Source organism: Oncorhynchus clarkii, chromosome 28 (genome assembly GCF_045791955.1).
Source record: "Oncorhynchus clarkii lewisi isolate Uvic-CL-2024 chromosome 28, UVic_Ocla_1.0, whole genome shotgun sequence".
NCBI classification, from domain to species: Eukaryota; Metazoa; Chordata; class Actinopteri; order Salmoniformes; family Salmonidae; genus Oncorhynchus; species Oncorhynchus clarkii.
The window spans coordinates 27150917-27172570 of NC_092174.1; the positions used below are offsets into that span (position 1 = coordinate 27150917).

The 21654-nt window shown below is 43.0% G+C and overlaps 1 protein-coding gene across 1 annotated transcript in view; it reads left to right on the top strand.

The window, feature by feature from the left end:
• LOC139386990 (PH domain leucine-rich repeat protein phosphatase 1-like) overlaps positions 1-21654 on the top strand; it is a 70571-nt gene continuing 48917 nt past the window's right edge. The window contains exon 1 of the mRNA XM_071132920.1: positions 1-1898. Within this exon, the coding sequence (XP_070989021.1) occupies positions 290-1898 (1609 nt within the window). The 5' untranslated portion in view covers positions 1-289. The remainder of the gene's footprint in view (positions 1899-21654) is intronic.

Sequence of the window (21654 nt, forward strand, 5' to 3'; positions counted from 1 at the left end):
ATAGTATTTTGGTCTAAATGAGACACAGTCACGTCTCCGCCCTTGTACTGATCTCTCACTTCGAGTCCGACCTGTTTTTAGCGGATTTCCTCTGAAATGTTTTCGGGGACGCAGGGGAGATTCCAACTGGAGCGCGGAGGCAAAGAAGGGAATGAATAGTGGGATAAGTACACCACCCAACCGGCGGACATTTGTTGTATTGTGTTCCTATTGTCGCGCTTTTTTAATGTAGAAGGCTGATGTTTAGCCACGTACGCACAGATATCTAGTGTACTTTTCATTTGGTAAAATGGAAAGTGCGAGGGCTGTCGTTGACGAAGGCTTGGCAGATAGAACTGCAACTAAGTTTAAGAAGCCTAGCGGACTGTCTGTCTCACAGTGGACGCCAGTGGATGATGGTGGTGTACATTTGACGGCCTCTCGTTTAGATATTAGAAATGGGAACAATCCCTCTCAGGCTGCAGTGGGTTCTAGTGCTTCGAATAAAAGTAATGGAAGCACATCTACGAATGGCCGGAGTTTATCCAGTAACTCCAGCTCGCTCCTGTTGAGACGGAGGAGGCTGAAGAGGAACCTCTCCGCTGCAACCACATCCGCTGTCACTGCCGCCTGCGGCGCCAAGATGAACTCGACCCTCTCCTCTGCGTCTCTGCATACTCGGAGTCTGGATAGGAAGACGTTGCTGAGGCATCGGCAGAACATGCAACTGCAGCCTTCAGATAGAGAGTGGGTGCGAGTGGATCTTCACAGGGGATCCATACATGTCCACGACAAACTCACCTCGCCGTCATATCCTAGGCCGGTGCTGTGCACGATCGATACCACCGCTGGCGACATGGCGCTCCGTATGAGCAAACTCAGTAAGTCGAGCTCTGTATTGCGTATATTTTGTAAAGACAACCTAAAGACGGATCAAAACGGAAACTGTAACGTGAAGTATCTATATGACAGTCAGTGCAAACTTATTGAAGACGGTAACGTTAATATTAAGTGCAACCATTCGGGATCCCCAGAACTCAGGGGAGGCCTATCAGACAAGGCAAGTGACCGGTTGAGATTACTGCTTATGGAGAACGCCGATGAGTTGCAAAAGCAACAGGATGAAAAACTTTTGAGTCCGGACTCAGATTCAAAAGATAATATAACTCACTCGTTGTCGGATCAAAATTCGAATTCTAACCTGGATACTCCAAACGAGGATGATCCAGAACAGCGGCTGAACGGAGTGGACAACTACGGGCTCAATTCTGGTTCGGACGTGGAGAGCAGCAGCGCATTCGATGACCTCAGCATCTCGGGGGCTCGGCTCAGTGAGCACCGGGACTCCCTCAGCGACGACATGATCCTGGGCACAGACGCATCCATCCTGAGCCCTAGTTTTGACAGCGCCACGGAGGGCCACGACACCTATGGCAGCTCCTCAGACGAACTGGAGCTCGACTGTCCTACCACAAGCATTGACCCTATTCTCCCGAATGGCAACACAGTCTCTGCCAACTACACGTTTAGCAACGGTGGGCATTTAAACGACTTGACAGAGGATACGGGAGCAGGTAACAGACTCGGCCTAAGCAGTCTGCCACCCAGTAGTAGCGGTAGCTCATTGTCCCGGGCCTGTTCCACAGGTCATACGCCTGACATCCAAGACCCTGACAATCGCCAGCGTGCTTTGAAAACAGGTTCGACAGAGGCTGATGAGGATAGAGAAGCAGCAGGTGACACGAGTCCCACACTTTACGTTCAGCTCCACGGTGACGCTGTCAGGAGGCTCGGGCAAGACGAGAGGCCTCTCCAGATCCAGAATGACTTTCTCTTTAAACTGGGATTTAAGGATCCGTGGCGCGTGCAGGAGGAAGGGATGGACACCGAGATTGGCTCCCTGTTACGGTTTTACGCAGGTAAAAAGCCACTTGTTACATTACTGTGGAGGTGTGCAATATGTTTGAATGTTATTACAACAGATCTGATGTTGACATACTGTCAGATAGATGAATGGGCCCAAGCTACTCTTGAAGTTGGTAAGAATGATAAACAATGTATCTTGTTTACCATTGTGGCGATTTGCTATATCATGCATATGTACGTTTTGCGCCATTTGGTGGTTGAATGGAAATGCATTTGAGGTTAACTGTTTCTCCTACACTTTTGTATTGGTGTAAACCACCCTACATGCCATTCCTAAGCCTACCAACTCTATTTGTATTGGTGTAGACCACCCTACATGCCATTCCCAAGCCTACCAACTCTATTTTTATTGGTGTAGACCACCCTACATGCCATTCCTAAGCCTACCAACTCTATTTGTATTGGTGTAGACCACCCTACATGCCATTCCTAAGCCTACCAACTCTATTTGTATTGGTGTAGACCACCCTACATGCCATTCCTAAGCCTACCAACTCTATTTTTATTGGTGTAGACCACCCTACATGCCATTCCTAAGCCTACCAACTCTATTGGTATTGGTGTAGACCACCCTACATGCCATTCCTAAGCCTACCAACTCTATTTGTATTGGTGTAGACCACCCTACATGCCATTCCTAAGCCTACCAACTCTATTTGTATTGGTGTAGACCACCCTACATGCCATTCTTAAGCTTACCAACTCTATTTGTATTGGTGTAGACCACCCTACATGCCATTCCTAAGCCTACCAACTCTATTTGTATTGGTGTAGACCACCCTACATGCCATTCCTAAGCCTACCAACTCTATTTGTATTGGTGTAGACCACCCTACATGCCATTCCTAAGCCTACCAACTCTATTTGTATTGGTGTAGACCACCCTACATGTCATTCCTAAGCCTACCAACTCTATTTGTATTGGTGTAGACCACCCTACATGCCATTCCTAAGCCTACCAACTCTATTTGTATTGGTGTAGACCACCCTACATGCCATTCCCAAGCCTACCAACTCTATTTGTATTGGTGTAGACCACCCTACATGCCATTCCCAAGCCTACCAACTCTATTTGTATTGGTGTAGACCACCCTACATGCCATTCCTAAGCCTACCAACTCTATTTGTATTGGTGTAGACCACCCTACATGCCATTCCTAAGCCTACCAACTCTATTTGTATTGGTGTAGACCACCCTACATGCCATTCCTAAGCCTACCAACTCTATTTGTATTGGTGTAGACCACCCTACATGCCATTCCCAAGCCTACCAACTCTATTTGTATTGGTGTAGACCACCCTACATGCCATTCCTAAGCCTACCAACTCTATTTGTATTGGGGGAATGGCATTAGCCTACATGGTATATATGCCATATAATTGTAATAACAGTAAATCATGACAACCCTTGCCTAAGGGATAGATCATTAACCAAACACTTCCATGCCTCCCCCTTGGCACTCCCCCACCATTGTAAAACATATTTTGGAAGCTAAAGAAATGCATTTATTCATGTCTACATTCATTTTTGCCACATTTATTCTGTTAGACTCCTTAATACATACTTTTAAATTATATTGTGAGCTAAACATAAATTCCTTGAAATATTTAATTGAAATTCCATTAATTCCTGTGGAGGACTGCTTTTTCTGGGGAATGCCAATATGGCTGACCAGTGGCATCAAAGTGTTACATTGGCCATTACATATCATAAATCCAGTGTGTATATACACCATTGGTAGAAACGTTTAAATTTCCTCTGTAATAATGCCATGCAGGTGGAATTACAGGCCCACTCCTTCCTGTTGTCATTAGCTGTGAACTTTGACAGGCGAGGTGAGTGAGTATAACAGTCCATACTTAATGCAGGAGGGTATAGATGGGCAGAGATAAGGCTCCTGGGTACAAGTGTTGGCAAGGTAAGTGGGAACTGAATATTTATACCACACAATAACTGCCTATCCAATATCACCATAGTGTGTATAGCTCACACACATTTTGAACACCTGTCCCCTATGGTGTCCAGGCTTGCAGACCAGGCCTGACTGTGTGTATCCTGGCATAAGGTTGTTTGAGAGTTACGCTTTGGTCAAAGTTGCCCTGCTGAAGGCAGTAGGATTTTTAGTGTTGTTGTTTTTTTCCCTCCTCTCCTTCCGTCTTCGTTGAACCATGGCAGCACGCTCCGCTCCCATGGACACGCATGACATGGCCACAAAGCCAGCGCTGAACTTATGGCACCCAGACATGGGCCCTGTTCCGGCTTTTGGCCCATTATCATCGTAATGAAAGGCTTGAATGCGTGGGTGGGTTGATGGAGGGAGGGAGAGACTGAGGAATAAGGGGATGGATGGGTTGAGAAAGGGATGGGAGGGGGAGCGTAAAATCCCAGCTATGTGGAAGAATTCAGTGATTTGTGGTCATTTAGATGCTGCACAGGCCCTGTCCTCCAGGCACCCTGTCTTCTGGACTGTCACACTAACTGCCTTCCAAGCTGGGTTTGTGTGCCTCAGCCTCAGCTCCATCAGAGAGCAGGAAGCTGTTTCCATTCACTCTTCCACTGCTGATAGCCCACCACCACCGCTTCTGCTTTAGCTGGGGGGAGAGAGAAGTTTCTACAATGTTCTCCAGGGTCATGAAGGTCTTGGTAATGTGAAGGTGAGCTTTTTCATTTAGGAACCTGGTACTGCACGTGAGCAGAGGCCAAAACACACTCTCTCCAAACGCCTGTCCTGCTCGGACTGAGAGAGCCTATTGTTGCAGAGGTCGATGTGAAACTGAAAATGGCCACGTGGTTGTTGCTGTCCCATTCACGGTCACATGTGCCAGGCCCATAATTATTTTGTCTGTTTCAAAGGGCCACAGTGGCTTGAGTGGATACTAGTTCATTTAGATGGTTTTATATGATAGGCTGAATGAGTGTGAGTGTGTGGTTTGTGTCATAGTGTGTGTGTGATATTTGTGGTTCACAATCGACCTGCAGCCTACCAGTGTGGCATACATGTGCAGTCAAGACAGCCAGTCAACCAACCAGCAGTGACAGCCATTACAGTACGGTAGCTTTGATCCTCCACCTCCAGGGGCCAGACCAGACATCTAAAATCTCCCTCCCTGTCCTCTCCCGGTCTCCTTTCCATGTACTCTCCCTGTCCCACATGAGCCGGCTTAACTCTGGTCACCTGAGCCCTCCTCGGGCCTCCTCAGGCCCTGTCTGACCCTCTTCTCACCCCTTGGTTCACTGCCCAACACGCAGGTCCCTGTCTGTCACACAGCAGCAACAGCATTCAACAAGGAAGTTAAAACCGAACCGCCCATATGCCCTTGTGTGAGGCACTCCCACCACGCCCCCTCTCTGATATGGTGGAGGCATGTGAGGAATGTACACTGGCTCCTCTAGAATGTCAGGCACGTCTACTGGGGAGGAAGTGAAAGGGGAGAAGGGAGGGGTTACGGGGTTGGAGGGGGATACTACCTCACCATACTGCTCCTGTCACATATTCAACTGAGTGACCGTTCCTCTCAGACGGTGAAGATAAGAGGGGGGTGTGGTGTGTGAGTGGAGTCTACTGGACTTCCTGTTAGAGGCCTCACAATCTAATCTCTGTAGTTCTGCATTAATGGCTCTTTAGGCCTGTAGCACAACAGTCTCATGTTTGTACATTCAACAACACCTGTTGTGAAATATATCTGTTGGAGGAATAGGCCTGAAAGGCTAGCAAATACAGCGAGATTGCCGAGGGGTTGAAAAATGGATCTGCGCTACGAAGATACTACACTGAACAAAAATATAAACACAACAAGAAACAATTTAAAATATTTTGCTGAGTTACAGTTCATATAAGGAAATCAGTCAATTGAAATAAATAAATTAGGCCCTAATCTAGGGCTGAGTGGTATACCCCATTTTACAATATACCCGTATTGAAGCGCAGACTGATTTGGGTTTTTACTTTACTTTCATTAACAGTCTTTGAATGTTTGTTAAATGTGATACGCCATGTGTAACGTACATTTGTATAGTTTCTTCGCTACTTGAGTCATCTCTCTCCATACCGCTTTCCACACAGACCTAGCCACTCGCCCTGTCACTCAAGGAGCGCATTTGTTGTTCCTCGACCACGAGACACTTGTCTAGTCTACATGGTCAATGCAGCACATGCAAAAATGTCGATGACAAAAATGCTGTTCGCTTTGCTTCTTAATAAAAATCCACTAGCGTTCTATAATTACTTTGTTTGTGTTTCTTACATCTGTAAACAACTAGTTTGACATTTCTTAGCATGTTGAACCTAAATATTGTTAGCCACTAATGCTAGTTAGCAGGCTAATAAATGTTCTGAGTCAGAGCAGAGCAAACGTAATTAGCTATACAGCCTGATAATACCAGTGATGGTGTAGACCCAAATCAGCATGTTTGTGTAACAGGATCTTCAAAATGAAAGAGGAATATGCGAAGCATAACTACGTCAGCTAAATGAAGGAGCTAAGAGAACATTCAATGTAGCCAAAGATTATAGGGTCCCCTAGGAAACACTTTGGTTCCTACCCTGTCACAATAACTCCTCCCTGGCATTGTCATTTGCTGTCATGTCAAACAACACTGTATTAAAAAGTGCCCACTATTATATTCTAACTATAGAATTAGAATAATCATTCTATTTCCATAATTCCAACAGTTCACCCAAGTGTATGCTCTGAATCACATGTCAAATCAAATGAGGCCTAGATTGCTTGCCCATATTGTGCAGCCCTACGTGGAAATGATCTCAAATGAGTCCAGGAAATGCAGAAATTGATGAAAATGCTGAAAATTATTTGGGGTTGAAGTCAATTTCAGTTGTAAAAAAACAATCTGAATGGAGAAAGACCCATTTGAAATCACTTAGAATGTATATGTGGCCACCCTAGGGTCACACACTACTCATAAAGCAAGTATTAAATGTCAAATACGCCATACGATCATAAAAATAAATAAATAGTGATATTATATTTTGGCCATATCGCCCTACCCTAATCTATGGATTTCACATGACAGGGAATACAGATATGCATCTATTGGTCACAGATACCTTGGGCTTGGATCAGAAAACCAGTCAGTATCTGGTGTGACCACCATTTGCCTTATGCAGCACGACACATCTCCTTCGCATAGAGTTGATCAGGGTGTTGTTTGTTGCATGAACACAATTGCATTTTATCGATGGCAATTTGATTGCATAGAGATATTGTGACAAGGTCCCACGCTGTCGTACATGTCTATCCAAAGCATCCCTAACATGCTCAATGGGTGTCTGAGTATGCAGGCCATGAAACAACTGGGACATTTTCAGCTTCCGGGAATTGTGTAGAGATCTTTGGGATATGGGGCTGTGCATTATCATGCTGAAACAATGGGCCTCAGGGTCTCATCACGGTATTTCTGTGCATTCAAATTGCCATCAATAAAATGCAATTGTGTTCATTGTCCATAATTTATGCCTGCCCATACCATAACCCCACCTCCACCATGGAAAACTGTTCACAACGTTGACATCAGCAAACCGCTCGCCCACACGACGCCATACATACTGTCTGCCAACTGACCGTTACAAATTCATTTTAATTCTCTGGCGGCAGCTCTGGTGGACATTCCTGCAGTCAACATGCCAATTGCACACTCCCTCAACTTGAGACATCTGTGGCATTGTGTTGTGTGACAAAACTGCACATTTTAGATTGGCCTTCTATTGTCCCCAGCACAAAGTGCACCTGTGCAATGATCATGCTGTTTAATCAGTTTCTCGATATGCCACACCTGTCAGGTGGATGGATTATCTTGGCAAAGGAGAAATGCTCACTAACGGGGATGTAAACCAATTTGTACACAAAATTTGTGAGAAAGAAGGGTTTTGTGCGATTGGAACAATTCTGGGATTTTTTATTTCAGCTCATGAAATATGGGACCAACACTGAACTAGGATCAGCTCCTTGCTCAGGGATTTCAGTGTCCCTCTGTGGATACGCTGAAATAGGATCAGCCCAGAAGAATATCCTAATGAAGCTCTCCCTTGCCAGGCAGATGCCACTGTTTCCCCATTAACATACTCAGAGGTGTGTGTGTTTGTGAGAGCCAGAGTGCTGTATACCAATCCTGAAGTATTTGCTGTCATTAGCCTACTAACTAGCTTCGTTTAGCAAACATCCCACATTTAGGACCAGTTAGGACTTCATTTACACCCAGCGGCCCAGTCTCGATTTTCTAAGATTTCTTTCAGTCTGTCAAACTTATTACTTCCACAAACTGCAGTGTTTTAGCTCAATGAGTCCAAATATGAGCTTAGTTGACAGTGAGCATTGCTCTGTTATTTTAATTGAGGATCAAATCAAATGTTATTGGTCACAAACACATGGTTAGCAGATGTTAATGCGAGTGTAACGAAATGCTTGTGCTTCTAGTCCGACGGTGCAGTAATATCTAACAAGTAATCTAACAACTTCACAATTATTACCTTATACACACACAATGTAAGGTGATGGAATAAGAATATGTACATATAAATATATGGATGAGCGATGGCCGTGCGGCATGGTTAAGATGCAGTAGATGGCATAGAGTACAGTATATACATATGAGATGAGTAATCTAGGATATGTATACATTATTAAAGTGGCATTATTTAAAGTGACTAGTGATACATTTATTAAATCCATTTATTTAAGTGGCCAGAGATTTGAGTCTGTATGTTGGCAGCAGCCTCTATGTTAGTGATGGTTGTTTAACAGTCTGATGGCCTTGAGATAGAAGCTGTTTTTCAGTCTCTTGGTCCCAGCTTTGATCCACCTGTACTGACCTCGCCTTCTGGATGATAGCGGGGTGAACAAGCCGTGGCTCGGGTGGTTGATGTCCTTGATGATCTTTTTGGCCTTCCTGTGACATCGGGTGCTGTAGGTGGTAGGTGGCAGGTAGTTGCCCCCGGTGATGCATTGTGCACATCGCACTACCTTCTGGAGAGCCTTGCGGTTGAGGGCAGTGCAGTTGCCGTACCAGGCTGTGATACAGCCTGTCTCATCGTTGTTGGGAATCAAGCCCGCCACTGTCGTGTCGTCTGCAAACTTGATGATTGAGTTGGAGGTGTGCATGGTCACGCAGTCATGAGTGAACAGGTTCACTGTTATTATGTTGTTGGGTAGACCTATTCAAAATAACTACTGTGTCACACAATACATTGCTTGTCATGCTTATCATACTTTTAGGCTACGGCTGTACTGTCTCCACGTCAGAGAGTAGGTTACAACAGGTGAGCTAGACAGTCAGGTAAGAGAGGACAGAGTTGAGTTTTTCCCTTCCTTCAGTTTGGTAAGGTTTTGCAATGTTACTGCGTCACATGTGTTTGAGGCACCATGTGTCATGAGGTGTACTTTGGCGTGACGGACAGGTGCAGCATGGGAATACATTGCTCATGCGGAATTTATGACAACGGAGATATCTAGCATCCTAATCCAAGCGGTCCTGTACACACACAAAACACAGTGAGAAAGGAGAGTGGATGCTTTCAGGAGATAAATAGGAAATGCTGTTTGCGTATACGTGGCCATTTTATGTCTAACGTTTACCTTACAATAGTTAGTTTGATTAGTTTGTCCACAGTCCATACACATTTAAATAAAATACAATATATAATGTCACGTCTGGTTGCCCCATTGTCACATAGCTGGATAGTGAGCAGGAATATGGTGGTGATGTAGTGACTCAGAACTCTGCAGCTAGCTAGGGGTTTAAAGGATTATTGAAGCTTGAAGTTCTCTGAAGCAGTCCTGATGACAGCCATTAAGCACATAGTTGACTTAGCCTCTTGTCTCTCACTCCACACCCCAGATTGGTCCCACATTTGCACATCAATCTTCTCCAAATATTTGACATAATGGCAGAAGAACACTTTCTGGCACTTTTTTGTATGTACTCTGAGTGGTCATAGCATTAGGAACACCTTCCTAATATTGAGTTGCACCCCCCTTTGTCCTCAGAACAGCCTCAATTTGTTGGTGCAGGGACTATACAACGTGTCGAAAGCCTTCCACAGAGATGCTGGCCCATGTTGACGGCAATACTTCCCACAGTTGCCAAGTTAGCTGCATGTCCTTTGGGTAGTGGACCATTCTTGATAAACATGGGAAAAGATTGAGCGTGAAAAACCCACCAGCATTACAGTTCTTCAAACTCAAACAGGTGACATGAATAAGGGATCATAGGTTTCACCTGGATTCACCTGGTCAGTCTGTCATGAAATGAGCTCACTGGTCTTCTTGGCAACAATTTTAGAAGCTCTCCATAGTTGATGAATGCAGTAGTAGTTAGGGAATTTAACTCAATTAAAATTATAATTCCAGTGCATTGTCTCTAGGCGCAATCTGAGGTCAATTGAATGTAATTATTTTGATAGTGTCATGCCTAAATGGGATTTACCTTGATCAGATTCAAGGTCCTCAAGGTTTCTCTAGTAGTCAAGGAGATGGAAAGTTGCTTCAAAATGAATGCCAACCAATAGTGAAAACAAGTCCCCTAATGGTGGTTGTCTACCCTCATCTCCTCTCCTGGCTGGCAGCTAATGGTGTGCTCGTAAACAGTCCATTGGTGAGTCATGTCATTTTCTAATCGGGTATTTGCACGTTCCATGGCATGAATCGAATGTGTTGTGTGTGTGTGTGTGTGTGCAGCCAAGGAGAGGAGGAAAAGGGTAAGGGGGAACTTAAAGAATGTGTTGTCTCCTCATGGAAGAAACTCACTATTGCATAAGAGGTGTGTGGGGGTAGGGAGGGTGTGTGTGGTGAGATGCTTTTAGGATAGTGGTGTCAGCCTGCAGAGCCATAGGAGTATTTCTGTTTTCATTCTAATATACAGTAGATCCCTCTCTCGGCCGACCTCCCTCTCTCCCCTTCCCTCCATCTCTAGCTCTCTCAATTTTTTCCCTCAATCTGTCCTCATCGCTCTCCTCTCGCTATCGTTTCTCACATCTCCTCCTCCCTCAGACCATCTGACAGATAGCATTTATCTCTCCATATCTTTCTCTCCCTAACAAGACCAGCATTCTTATTCTCCCTCCACCCCCAACTGTCCATCGTCCCCCTCTCTCTCTCTGCCACCCTCATCCCTGGCCCTGATCAACTCCGTTTGTTGCCATTCCACCATAGGGGGGTCTGAGATGGGTTGTTGTGCCTTGTTCTTTCTCACTCAATGTCTCATAAACAGGGAGTTTGTAATTTAGGGTAATGTCAGCTCAAGCTTCTCTCACCCCCCCACCCCCCTCTATCCCTATTTCACTTTCTTTCTCTCTGAGCCCCATAATGAATCTCGTATCTCAACATCATATCGGTCTAGTCTTGTGGACAAGGACAGTGATGTTACTGTTGCTGCTTGATTATAAGTATACTCCCCTCCCCTCTCCTCTCAGCTACCCTATGAGAAAGGCGTGTGGTAGGGCCCTATAAAATCTGCCTTGTAGAGAACATGGACAGAATCACGGAATCCAGACATTACAATGGAATTCAACAATATTCAAAGAAATCAACTAAATGTATTAATGAATTTTCAATGTGCCAAAGTTAATCATAAGACATGAATAAAATGCATCAGTGATTCGTATTTTCCTGCAACCTTGTGAAACGTCACAGGAATGCCCCCCTGTGAGCGAGTGACGGTGTGTGGTGTGTGCGCGCGCATCTACTTAAAAAAAAAAAAGGGAAGATCAGCTTTAATATTGCTGATAGTGCAACCTGTATATTGCCTCATTATTGTTATGTAATTTTGTTACTTTATGTTTTTATTAAAACAATTTACTTTAGTTCATTTAGTAAATATTTTCTTAACTCTATTTCTTAAACTGCATTGTTGGTTAAGGGCTTGTAAGTAAGCATTTTGATTTGACGTCTGGGAAACCAGGCCTGGTATTCATAGCGGATTTTTGGAAATGCCTTTGATAAAGTACAACTGGAATTTATATATAAATGTTTGGACTATTTTAATTTAGGAGAATCTCTTATACAGTGGGTTTAAGTTATGTTTTGTAACCCTAGGTGTAAAATGGTAAATAATGTCTAATTCTCAAAAGTGTTAAATTGTCAGGAGTAAAACATGGTTGTCCACTATTGGCATATCTATTTATTATGGCCAATGAAATGTTAGCTATTAAAATTAGAATCAACAATAATATCAAGGGTACATTGTACTCTTACGGTTCATGTTCTTTAAATGCACAATTTGGATCTCTGCACAGCCTCAGAGGATCTAGAAATAGTTTTCAAACCTCTCTGGATTATAACCAAATAATGCTAAATTGTAATTCCATATTACAAATTGGATCTCTAAAAAATTAAATGTTTACATTACCGTGTAGTTTACCAATAAAATGGTCAGACGGTGAAGTGGACGTTGAAGTGGAATAAATTCTCACTATAATACATGTTTATAGAAAGTTAGCCAAATTAGATAAGATTTTGCTACCATGGAAAGGACAACACCTGTTAATTTGTGGGAAAGTCCCCCTGATGAATTCTTTAGTCATATCCCAATTGACCTATTTACTTATGGCCCTGCCAACACCTAATGACTTTTTCAATTGTATGAGCAAAAAATATTCCACTTTATTTGGAATGGCAAGCCAGACTAAATGAAACAGGCTTATTTATATTTTGAATATGATTTCGGCGGTCAGAAGTGATTAAATATTAAAGCATTGGATGTCTCACTAAATACAAAAACTACACTGCTCAAAAGAATAAAGGGAACACTAAAATAACACATCCTAGATCTGAATAAATGAAATATTCTTATTAAATACTTTTTTCTTTACATAGTTGAATGTGCTGACAACAAAATCACACACAAATGATCAATGGAAATCAAATTTATCAACCCATGGAGGTCTGGATTTGGAGTCACACTCAAAATGAAAGCGGAAAACCACACTACAGGCTGATCCAACTTTGATGTAATGTCCTTAAAACAAGTCAAAATGAGGCTCAGTAGTGTGTGTGGCCTCCACATGCCTGTATGACCTCCCTACAACACCTGGGCATGCTTCTGATGAGGTCAGTCTGTGGTGCAACGTGGCGTTGGTGGATGGAGCGAGACATGATGTCCCAGATGTGCTCAATTGGATTCAGGTCTGGGGAACGGGCGGGCCAGTCCATAGCATCAATGCCTTCCTCTTGCAGGAACTGCTGACACACTCCAGCCACATGAGGTCTAGCATTGTCTTGCATTAGGAGGAACCCAGGGCCAACCGCACCAGCATATGGTCTCACAAGGGGTCTGAGGATCTCATCTCGGTACCTAATGGCAGTCAGGCTACCTCTGGCGAGCACATGGAGGGCTGTGCGGCCCCCCAAAGAAATGCCACCCCACACCATGACTGACCCACCGCCAAACCGGTCATGCTGGAGGATGTTGCAGGCAGCAGAACGTTCTCCACGGCGTCTCCAGACTGTCACGTCTGTCACATGTGCTCAGTAAGAACCTTTCTTTCATCTGTGAAGAGCACAGAGCGCCAGTGAATTTGCCAATCTTGGTGTTCTCTGGCAAATGCCAAACGTCCTGCACCGTTTTGGGCTGTAAGCACAACCCCCACCTGTGGACGTCGGGCCCTCATACCACCCTCATGGAGTCTGTTTCTGACCGTTTGAGCAGACACATGCACATTTGTGGCCTGCTGGAGGTCATTTTGCAGGGCTCTGGCAGTGCGCCTCCTGCTCCTCCTTGCACAAAGGCGGAGGTAGTGGTCCTACTGCTGGGTTGTTGCCCTCCTACGGCCTCCTCCACGTCTCCTGATGTACTGGCCTGTCTCCTGGTAGCGCCTCCATGCTCTGGACACTACGCTGACAGACACAGCAAACCTTCTTGCCACAGCTCGCATTGATGTGCCATCATGGATGAGCTGCACTACCTGATCCACTTGTGTGGGTTGTAGACTCCGTCTCATGCTACCACTAGAGTGAAAGCACCGCCAGCATTCAAAAGTGACCAAAACATCAGCCAGAAGTGGTCTGTGGTCACCACCTGCAGAACCACTCCTTTATTGGGGGTGTCTTGATAATTGCCTATAATTTCCACCTGATGTCTATTCCATTTGCACAACAGCATGTGACATTTATTGTCAATCAGTGTTGCTTCCTAAGTGGACAGTTTGATTTCATAGAAGTGTGATTGACTTGGAGTTACATTGTGTTGTTTAAGTGTTCCCTTTATTTTTTTGAGCAGTGTATAACTAAATAGAAAAGGTTCTCTAGCAGATTAGTAAGAATTGCTCACCCCGCGTTCAAGAAAGGCCTTTTCCACTTCATTCAGATTACAACCTCTCACTTTCGGTTATTTCAAAATGAAATCATCTCCAAAATAACGCACCAAAAAAAAAAATACAAAAGCCATAGAAAGCTGCTTGCAATTTCAGTTTAATCCACCAGAAAAGACAGAACAAATATTAGGGGGAAAAAAGGAAAATCTTTGTAAATTATAATTATTATAATTAGGACTGGTGGAGTTGTCACACATGCATTTAACAAAAATATATTGAAATGTCAGCTCTATCCAAAATTACAACCAACTGATTGCAGCATTACTGCAAAATGGAGGCAAGTGGAAATGGGAAACAGTAAGGGACTTGTTGGCCCTGCATTGAAGACCAAAATTGGCTAAATAAAATTGTGTAAAATATAAAAAGTATACCAGTTTAATTTAAGGACCCAACAAATGACAGGGGAAAAATATTTGGGAGATTTTCGATGTACCGACTCCATGGCACATGGTTTAAGAACTAATACACAAAACGGAACACCAGATTCAACGTAAACTATACACAATTCTTTCAACTAATAGAATGTAATATATATGGGGGGGGGGGGTACAACCATCCCAGCTCTGCAGATTTTGCTGTGAAGACACAGAATCATTAGATCAATTGTTTTGTTACTGCCCATATGTAGCTTGTTTTGGGTCGCAGTTTCAGGAATGGCTGAAAAATTGCAACATTGGAGCTAACTCTGCAAATAGCACTGCTGGGTGATCTGAAAAGTCAGTCAAATTGAGCAATAATGTAATAATACTCTTAGCAAAAAAATGAATCTTTAATTTACAATCTGTAGAAACTAAGAGAATAGTAAGGTTCAGAACTTTTGTGGAACATTACAGCACAGTGGGAAAATATATGGCAGCTAGAAGTCAAAACCGATGTGTACCTAACCATAAACATAAACTCCTTTCTTAAAATAAATACACAAGTATATATTTTTAAACCTGCATATTTAGTTAATATTGCCTGCTGAATTTCTATTTCACTTGTCTTTCACAGAGTCAGGGAAACGTTATATGCAGCAGTTTGGGCCGCCTGGCTCGTTGCGAACTGCGTGAAGACTATTTCTTCCTAACAAAGACAGCCAACTTCGCCAAACGGGGGATTTGACAAAAGCGCATTTGTGAAAAAAAGCACAATCGTTGCACGAATGTACCTAACCATAAACATCAATGCCTTTCTTAAAACCAATACACAGAAGTATATTTTTTGAAACCTGCATTTTTAGTTAAAAGAAATCCAGGTTAGCAGGCAATATTAAACTAGGGAAATTGTGTCACTTCTCTTGCGTTCATTGCACGAAGAGTCAGGGTATATGCAACAGTTTGGGCCGCCTGGCTCGTTGCGAACTAATTTGCCAGAAGAATCAACAACAAGTGGGACACAATCATAAAGTGGAACGACATTTTTGGGATATTTAAAACCTTTTTATCAAATCAAAAACTGAAAAATTGGGCGTGCAAAATTATTCAGCCCCTTTACTTTCAGTGCAGAAAACTCTCTCCAGAAGTTCAGTGAGGATCTCTGAATGATCCAATGTTGACCTAAATGACTAATGATGATAAATACAATCCACCTGTGTGTAATCAAGTCTCCGTATAAATACACCTGCACTGTGATAGTCTCAGAGGTCCGTCAAAAGCGCAGAGAGCATCATGAAGAACAAGGAACACACCAGGCAGGTCCGAGATACTGTTGTGAAGAAGTTTAAAGCCGGATTTGGATACAAAAAGATTTCCCAAGCTTTGAACATCCCAAGGAGCACTGTGCAAGCGATAATATTGAAATGGAAGGAGTATCAGACCACTGCAAATCTACCAAGACCTGGCCGTCCCTCTAAACTTTCAGCTCATACAAGGAGAAGACTGATCAGAGATGCAGCCAAGAGGCCCATGATCACTCTGGATGAACTGCAGAGATCTACAGCTGAGGTGGGAGACTCTGTCCACAACAATCAGTCGTATATTGCACAAATCTGGCCTTTATGGAAGAGTGGCAAGAAGAAAGCCATTTCTTAAAGATATCCATTAAAGATATTGGTTCCCAATTGGGACTCAACCCTCCCAAAAATATTCTTAGAAATATTTAACCTCCACACATTAACAAGTTCAATAGCTCAAATGAAAGATAAACACCTTGTTCATCTAGCCAGCAAGTCAGATTTCTAAAATGTTTTACGGCGAAAACATAGTACATATTTATGTCAAACCACCACCAGACACAGCTCATTTGAATAGCCAAAACATGCTATCAACAAACGCAGGATTAAAAAATAAATCATTCACTAACCTTTTGAAAATCTTCATCAGATGACAGTAATAGGACATGTTACACAGTACATTTTGTTATTTTCAATAATATGCCATTCATATCCATAAATGTCCATTTACATTGAGTTCATGGTCAGAAATTACTCAAAAATGTCCGCAGGAAATCTAGGTAGCGCGGCAAGATAACGTAAATAGACATCATAAACTTTGACTAAATATACATGTTCTACATATAGTTAGAAAGATACACTGCTTCTTTATGCAACCGCTTTGTTACATTTATTTTTAACGTTACAGAAATCGCACACTATTCAATATGCTGAGACGGCGCTCAGATACAAGCTACATTTCTCCGTAATGTTGGAGTCAACAGAAACACAGATTTAAGCATAAATATTCCCTTACCTTCGATGGTCTTCGTTCAGAATGTTGTGAAAGGCTTCATACTTACCCAATACATCGTTTGGTTTCAAGTCTTGCGTCTTTGTATTAGCTACTGCTAATAACATCAGCTGAAATGCACCCAAAATGTCCTCTGGTCCGGAAAAGTTGCGCATCAAAACTTCAAAATTACATATTATATGTCGACTAAACAGGTCAAACTAAGTGCAGAAGCAAGCTTTATGATGTTTTTAACACACAAAACAAATTTCAATTCAATCGGTCATCGTCTGTCCTTCTCTTGAGTGCTGGAACAAAGGAATGGCTGGGACCAATTCGCGCCACAACGCACAACATATTTTCTCATGGCACGCACTAATTTCACTCCCATAGGGCCAATTCTCGCGGGATTTGAACGATTAAAAGCTCTACTGAATGAGGACATCTAGTGGAAGACATAAAGTCTCCCCAGAATCATAACTGGTTGGGAAGGGTGGGGGCGATGACGTCAAAGTTGCTCCAACTTTCATGACCACAAAAACTAGTTTGGAAGAATGCCTGCCCTGTGAGTTCTGCTATACTTACAGACATAATTCCAACGGTTTTAGAAGCTTTAGAGTGTTTTCTATCCAATAATAATTATTATATGCATATATTAGCTATTTTTGACAGATTTTTTTTTCAGTTTACTAGGGGTACCCAATCCCTCCAAAGGGGGCATATGTCTGCCATATCTTTAACAGGTTTTAACCTGTTTGCCACAAGCCACCTGGGAGACACACCAAACATGTGGAAGAAGGTGCTCTGGTCAGATGAAACCAAAATTGAACTTTTTGTCAACAATGCAAAACGTTATGTTTGGCGTAAAAGCAACACAGCTGAACACACCATCCCCACTGTCAAACATGGTGGTGGCAGCATCATGGTTTGGGCCTGCTTTTCTTCAGCAGGGACAGGGAAGATGGTTAAAATTGATGGGAAGATGGATGGAGCCGAATACAGGACCATTCTGGAAGAAAACCTGATGGAGTCTGCAAAAGACCTGAGACTGGGACGGAGATTTGTCTTCCAACAAGACAATGATCCAAAACATAAAGCAAAATCTACAATGGAATGGTTCAAAAATAAACATATCCATGTGTTAGAATGGCCAAGTCAAAGTCCAGACCTGAATCCAATCGAGAATCTGTGGAAAGAACTGAAAACTGCTGTTCACAAATGCTCTCCATCCAACCTCACTGAGCTCGAGCTGTTTTGCAAGGAGGAATGGGAAAAAATTTCAGTCTCTCGATGTGCAAAACTGATAGAGACATAACCCAAGCGACTTACAGCTGTAGTCGCAGCAAAAGGTGGCGCTACAAAGTATTAACTTAAGGGGGCTGAATAATTTTGCACGCCCAATTTTTCAGTTTTTGATTTGTTAAAAAGTTTTAAATATCCAATAAATGTCGTTCCACTTCATGATTGTGTCCCACTTGTTGTTGATTCTTCACAAAAAAATACAGTTTTATATCTTTATGTTTGAAGCCTGAAATGTGGCAAAAGGTCGCAAAGTTCAAGGGGGCCGAATACTTTCGCAAGGCACTTTATTTGAGGCTAAATTGAGTTTATTGATGTATTATATTAAGTTAAAATAAACGTGTTCATTCAGTGTTGTTGTAATTGTCATTACTACTTATAAATAAATACATTTTTTTTTAAAATTCAGATTAATCGCTATTGGCTTTATTTGGTCCTCCAATAATCGGTATCGGCGTTGAAAAATCATAAATCGGTCGATCTCTAGTGAAGATAACCAAGAATGTTACGTTGTTCAGATGAGACTGAATAAGGTGACGATTGATAATTGACTGCTATTGTAATTGACTGCTCTTGATATGAAAGATTTACAGGACTTTTAGAGTTTATTCGAAAGACAACCGCTCTATAAACATTCTAACGTGGTGTCCGACTTCCTAGTTAATTACATGTTTAATTTAATCAGGTAATATTAATTACAGAGAATTGATTTGATGAAAAAGCATGTCATATATCACTTAATCCATAGCAAAGACACGACACTGTCATCAAGGCAAAGGGTGTCTACTTTGAAGAATCTCAAATATATTTTTGATTTGTTTAACACTTGTTTGGTTACTTCCTGAATCCTAATGTGTTATTTCATAGTTTCGATGTCTTCAATGTTATTCTACAATGTAAAAAATAGTAAATATAAAGAAAAACCCTGGAATGATTATATACTGTATATCCAAACTTTTGACTGGTACTGTATACACACACAAAAAAAGAAAAAAAAATGTTTCTATAGTCCACGATCAGCTCCTTTGTCTTGCTCACATTGAGTAAGAGGTTGTTGTCCTGTCACCACACTGCCAGGTCTCTGACCTCCCTATGGGCTGTCTCATCATTGTTGGTGATCAGGACTACCAACATTGTGTCGTCGGCAAACTTAATGATGGAGTCATGCTTGGCTACGCAGTCGTCGGTGAAGAGGGAATACAGGAGGGGACTAAGCACACACCCCTGAGGGGTCCCAGTGTTGAGGATCAGCGTATTGTGGTGAGGAACAGATGTTTTGTTGCCTACCCTTACCACCTGGGGGCGACCCGTCAGGAAATCCAGGATCTAGTTGCAGAGGGAGGTGTTTAGTCCCAGGGTCCTTAGCTTAGTCATGAGCTTTGTGCGTACTATGGTGTTGAATGCTGAGCTGTAGTCAATAAACAGCATTCTCATGAAGGTGTTCCTTTTGTCCAGGTGGGAATGGGCAGTGTGATTTCATATTGGGTCATCTGTGGACCTGTTGGGGCAATATGCAAATTTGAGTGGGTCTAGGGTCTCCAGCATGATGGTGTTGTGAGCCATGACCAGCCTTTCAAAGCACTTCATGGCTACCAACGTGAGCGCTACGGGCAGTAATCATTTGGGCAGGTTACCTTTGCTTTCTTGGGCGCACGGACTGTGGTGGTCTGTTTGAAACATGTTGGTCCGCGCATGCTTTGAGTACACGTCCTGGAAATCCTTCTGGCCCCGCAGCTTTGTGAAAGTTGACCTGTTTAAAGGTCTTCCTCACATTGGCTATGGAGAGCGTTTATCAGTCGTCCGGAACAGCTGGTACTCTCATGCATGCTTCAGTGTTGCTTGCCTCGAAGCAAGCATAAAAAGGTATTTAGCTCGTCTGGTAGACTCGCATCACTGGACAGCTCGAAGCTGGGTTTCCCTTTGTAGTCCGTAATAGTTTTCAAGTCCTGCCACGTTCGAGGAGCGTCAGAGCCGGTGTAGTAGGATTCAATCTTAATCCTATATTGACGCTTTGCCTGTTTGATGGTTCGTCTGAGGGCATAGCGAGATTTCTTATAATCGTCTGGATTTGTGTCCCGCTCATTGAAATCGGTAGCTCTAGCCTTTAGCTCGGTGCGGCTGTTGCCTTTAATCCATGGCTTCTGGTTGGGGTATGTACGTACGGTCACTGTGGGGACGATGTTGTCGATGCACTTATTGATGAGGCTGGTGACAGGTGGTATACTCCCCAATGCCTTTGGATGAATCCCGGAACATATTCCAGCCTGTGCTAGCAAAATAGCCCTGTAGCATAGCATCCGTGTCATCTTACCACTTCCGTATTGAGCGAGTCACTGCTTTATTTTTTGCTTGTAAGCCGGAATCAGGAGGATAGAATTATGGTCAGATTTGCCAAATGGCTTTGTATGTGTCTCTGTGTGTGGAGTAAAAGTGGCTTAGAGGGGTTTTTTTTGTCCTTTTTTTCCTCTCTCTCCTCTGGTTGCACGTGTGACATGCTGGTAGAAATTAGGTAAAACGGATTTAAGTTGGCCTGCATTAAAGTCCCCAGCCACTAGGAGTGCCGCTTCTGGATGAGCATTTTCTTTTTAGCTTATGGCCTTATATAGATCGTTGAGTGTGGTCTTAGTGCCAGCATCGGTTTGTTGTGGTAAATAGATGGCTACAAATAATATAGATGAGAACTCTTGGTTGATAGTGTGGTCTACAGTTAATCATGAGGTATTCTACCTCAGGCGAGCAATACCTTGAGACTTCTTTAATTTTACACATTGCGCACCAGCAGTTATTGACAAACAGACAGCTTTTCCATCTACATTAGCTGCAGTGAAACATCTCCGCACATCAGATAGTGCCTGTGGCATTTTCCTGTAAAGATTAGAATCCCAAATACAATTCTATGTACAGATAAATAGTTAACCCTTTGCAACCCTTGTCCTGTCCCATCGCTGCAACTCTCGTATGGACTCAGGAGAGGCAAAGGTCAAGAGCCGTGCGTCCTCCGAAACACAACCCAGCCAAGCCAGACTGCTTCTTGACACAACGCCCGCTTAACCCGGAAGCTAACCGCACCAATGTGTTGGAGGAAACACCGCACACCTGTTCGACGAGCAGGTGTCCACATACTTGTGGCCATGTAGTGTATTTTAATTTCCAAATGTATTTCCCATATCTGTGCAAAAGTGAAGACTCGCCTTGCCACAACTCCTGCTCGCAGACACCCATGGGTATCTCTACACTTTGTGTAGCCGTTAGCGAATTTCCTAATGATAATCGTCTTCTGGTAGAGATAAAAGGCTTTCCCAAAAACTTTGTCAATTAAATATTTTAACTACAAAGTAGCCTGGCAGAAGGATATCATGATTATTTGCATCAATACAGTGGCCATTTGCTTTGCAAACTCTGCAATCACATGAGCACCACACAGTTTACATCGCTAACCAAACAATGAAAGCGAGGAAGGGGTAGTGTATAAGAGAGAAGAG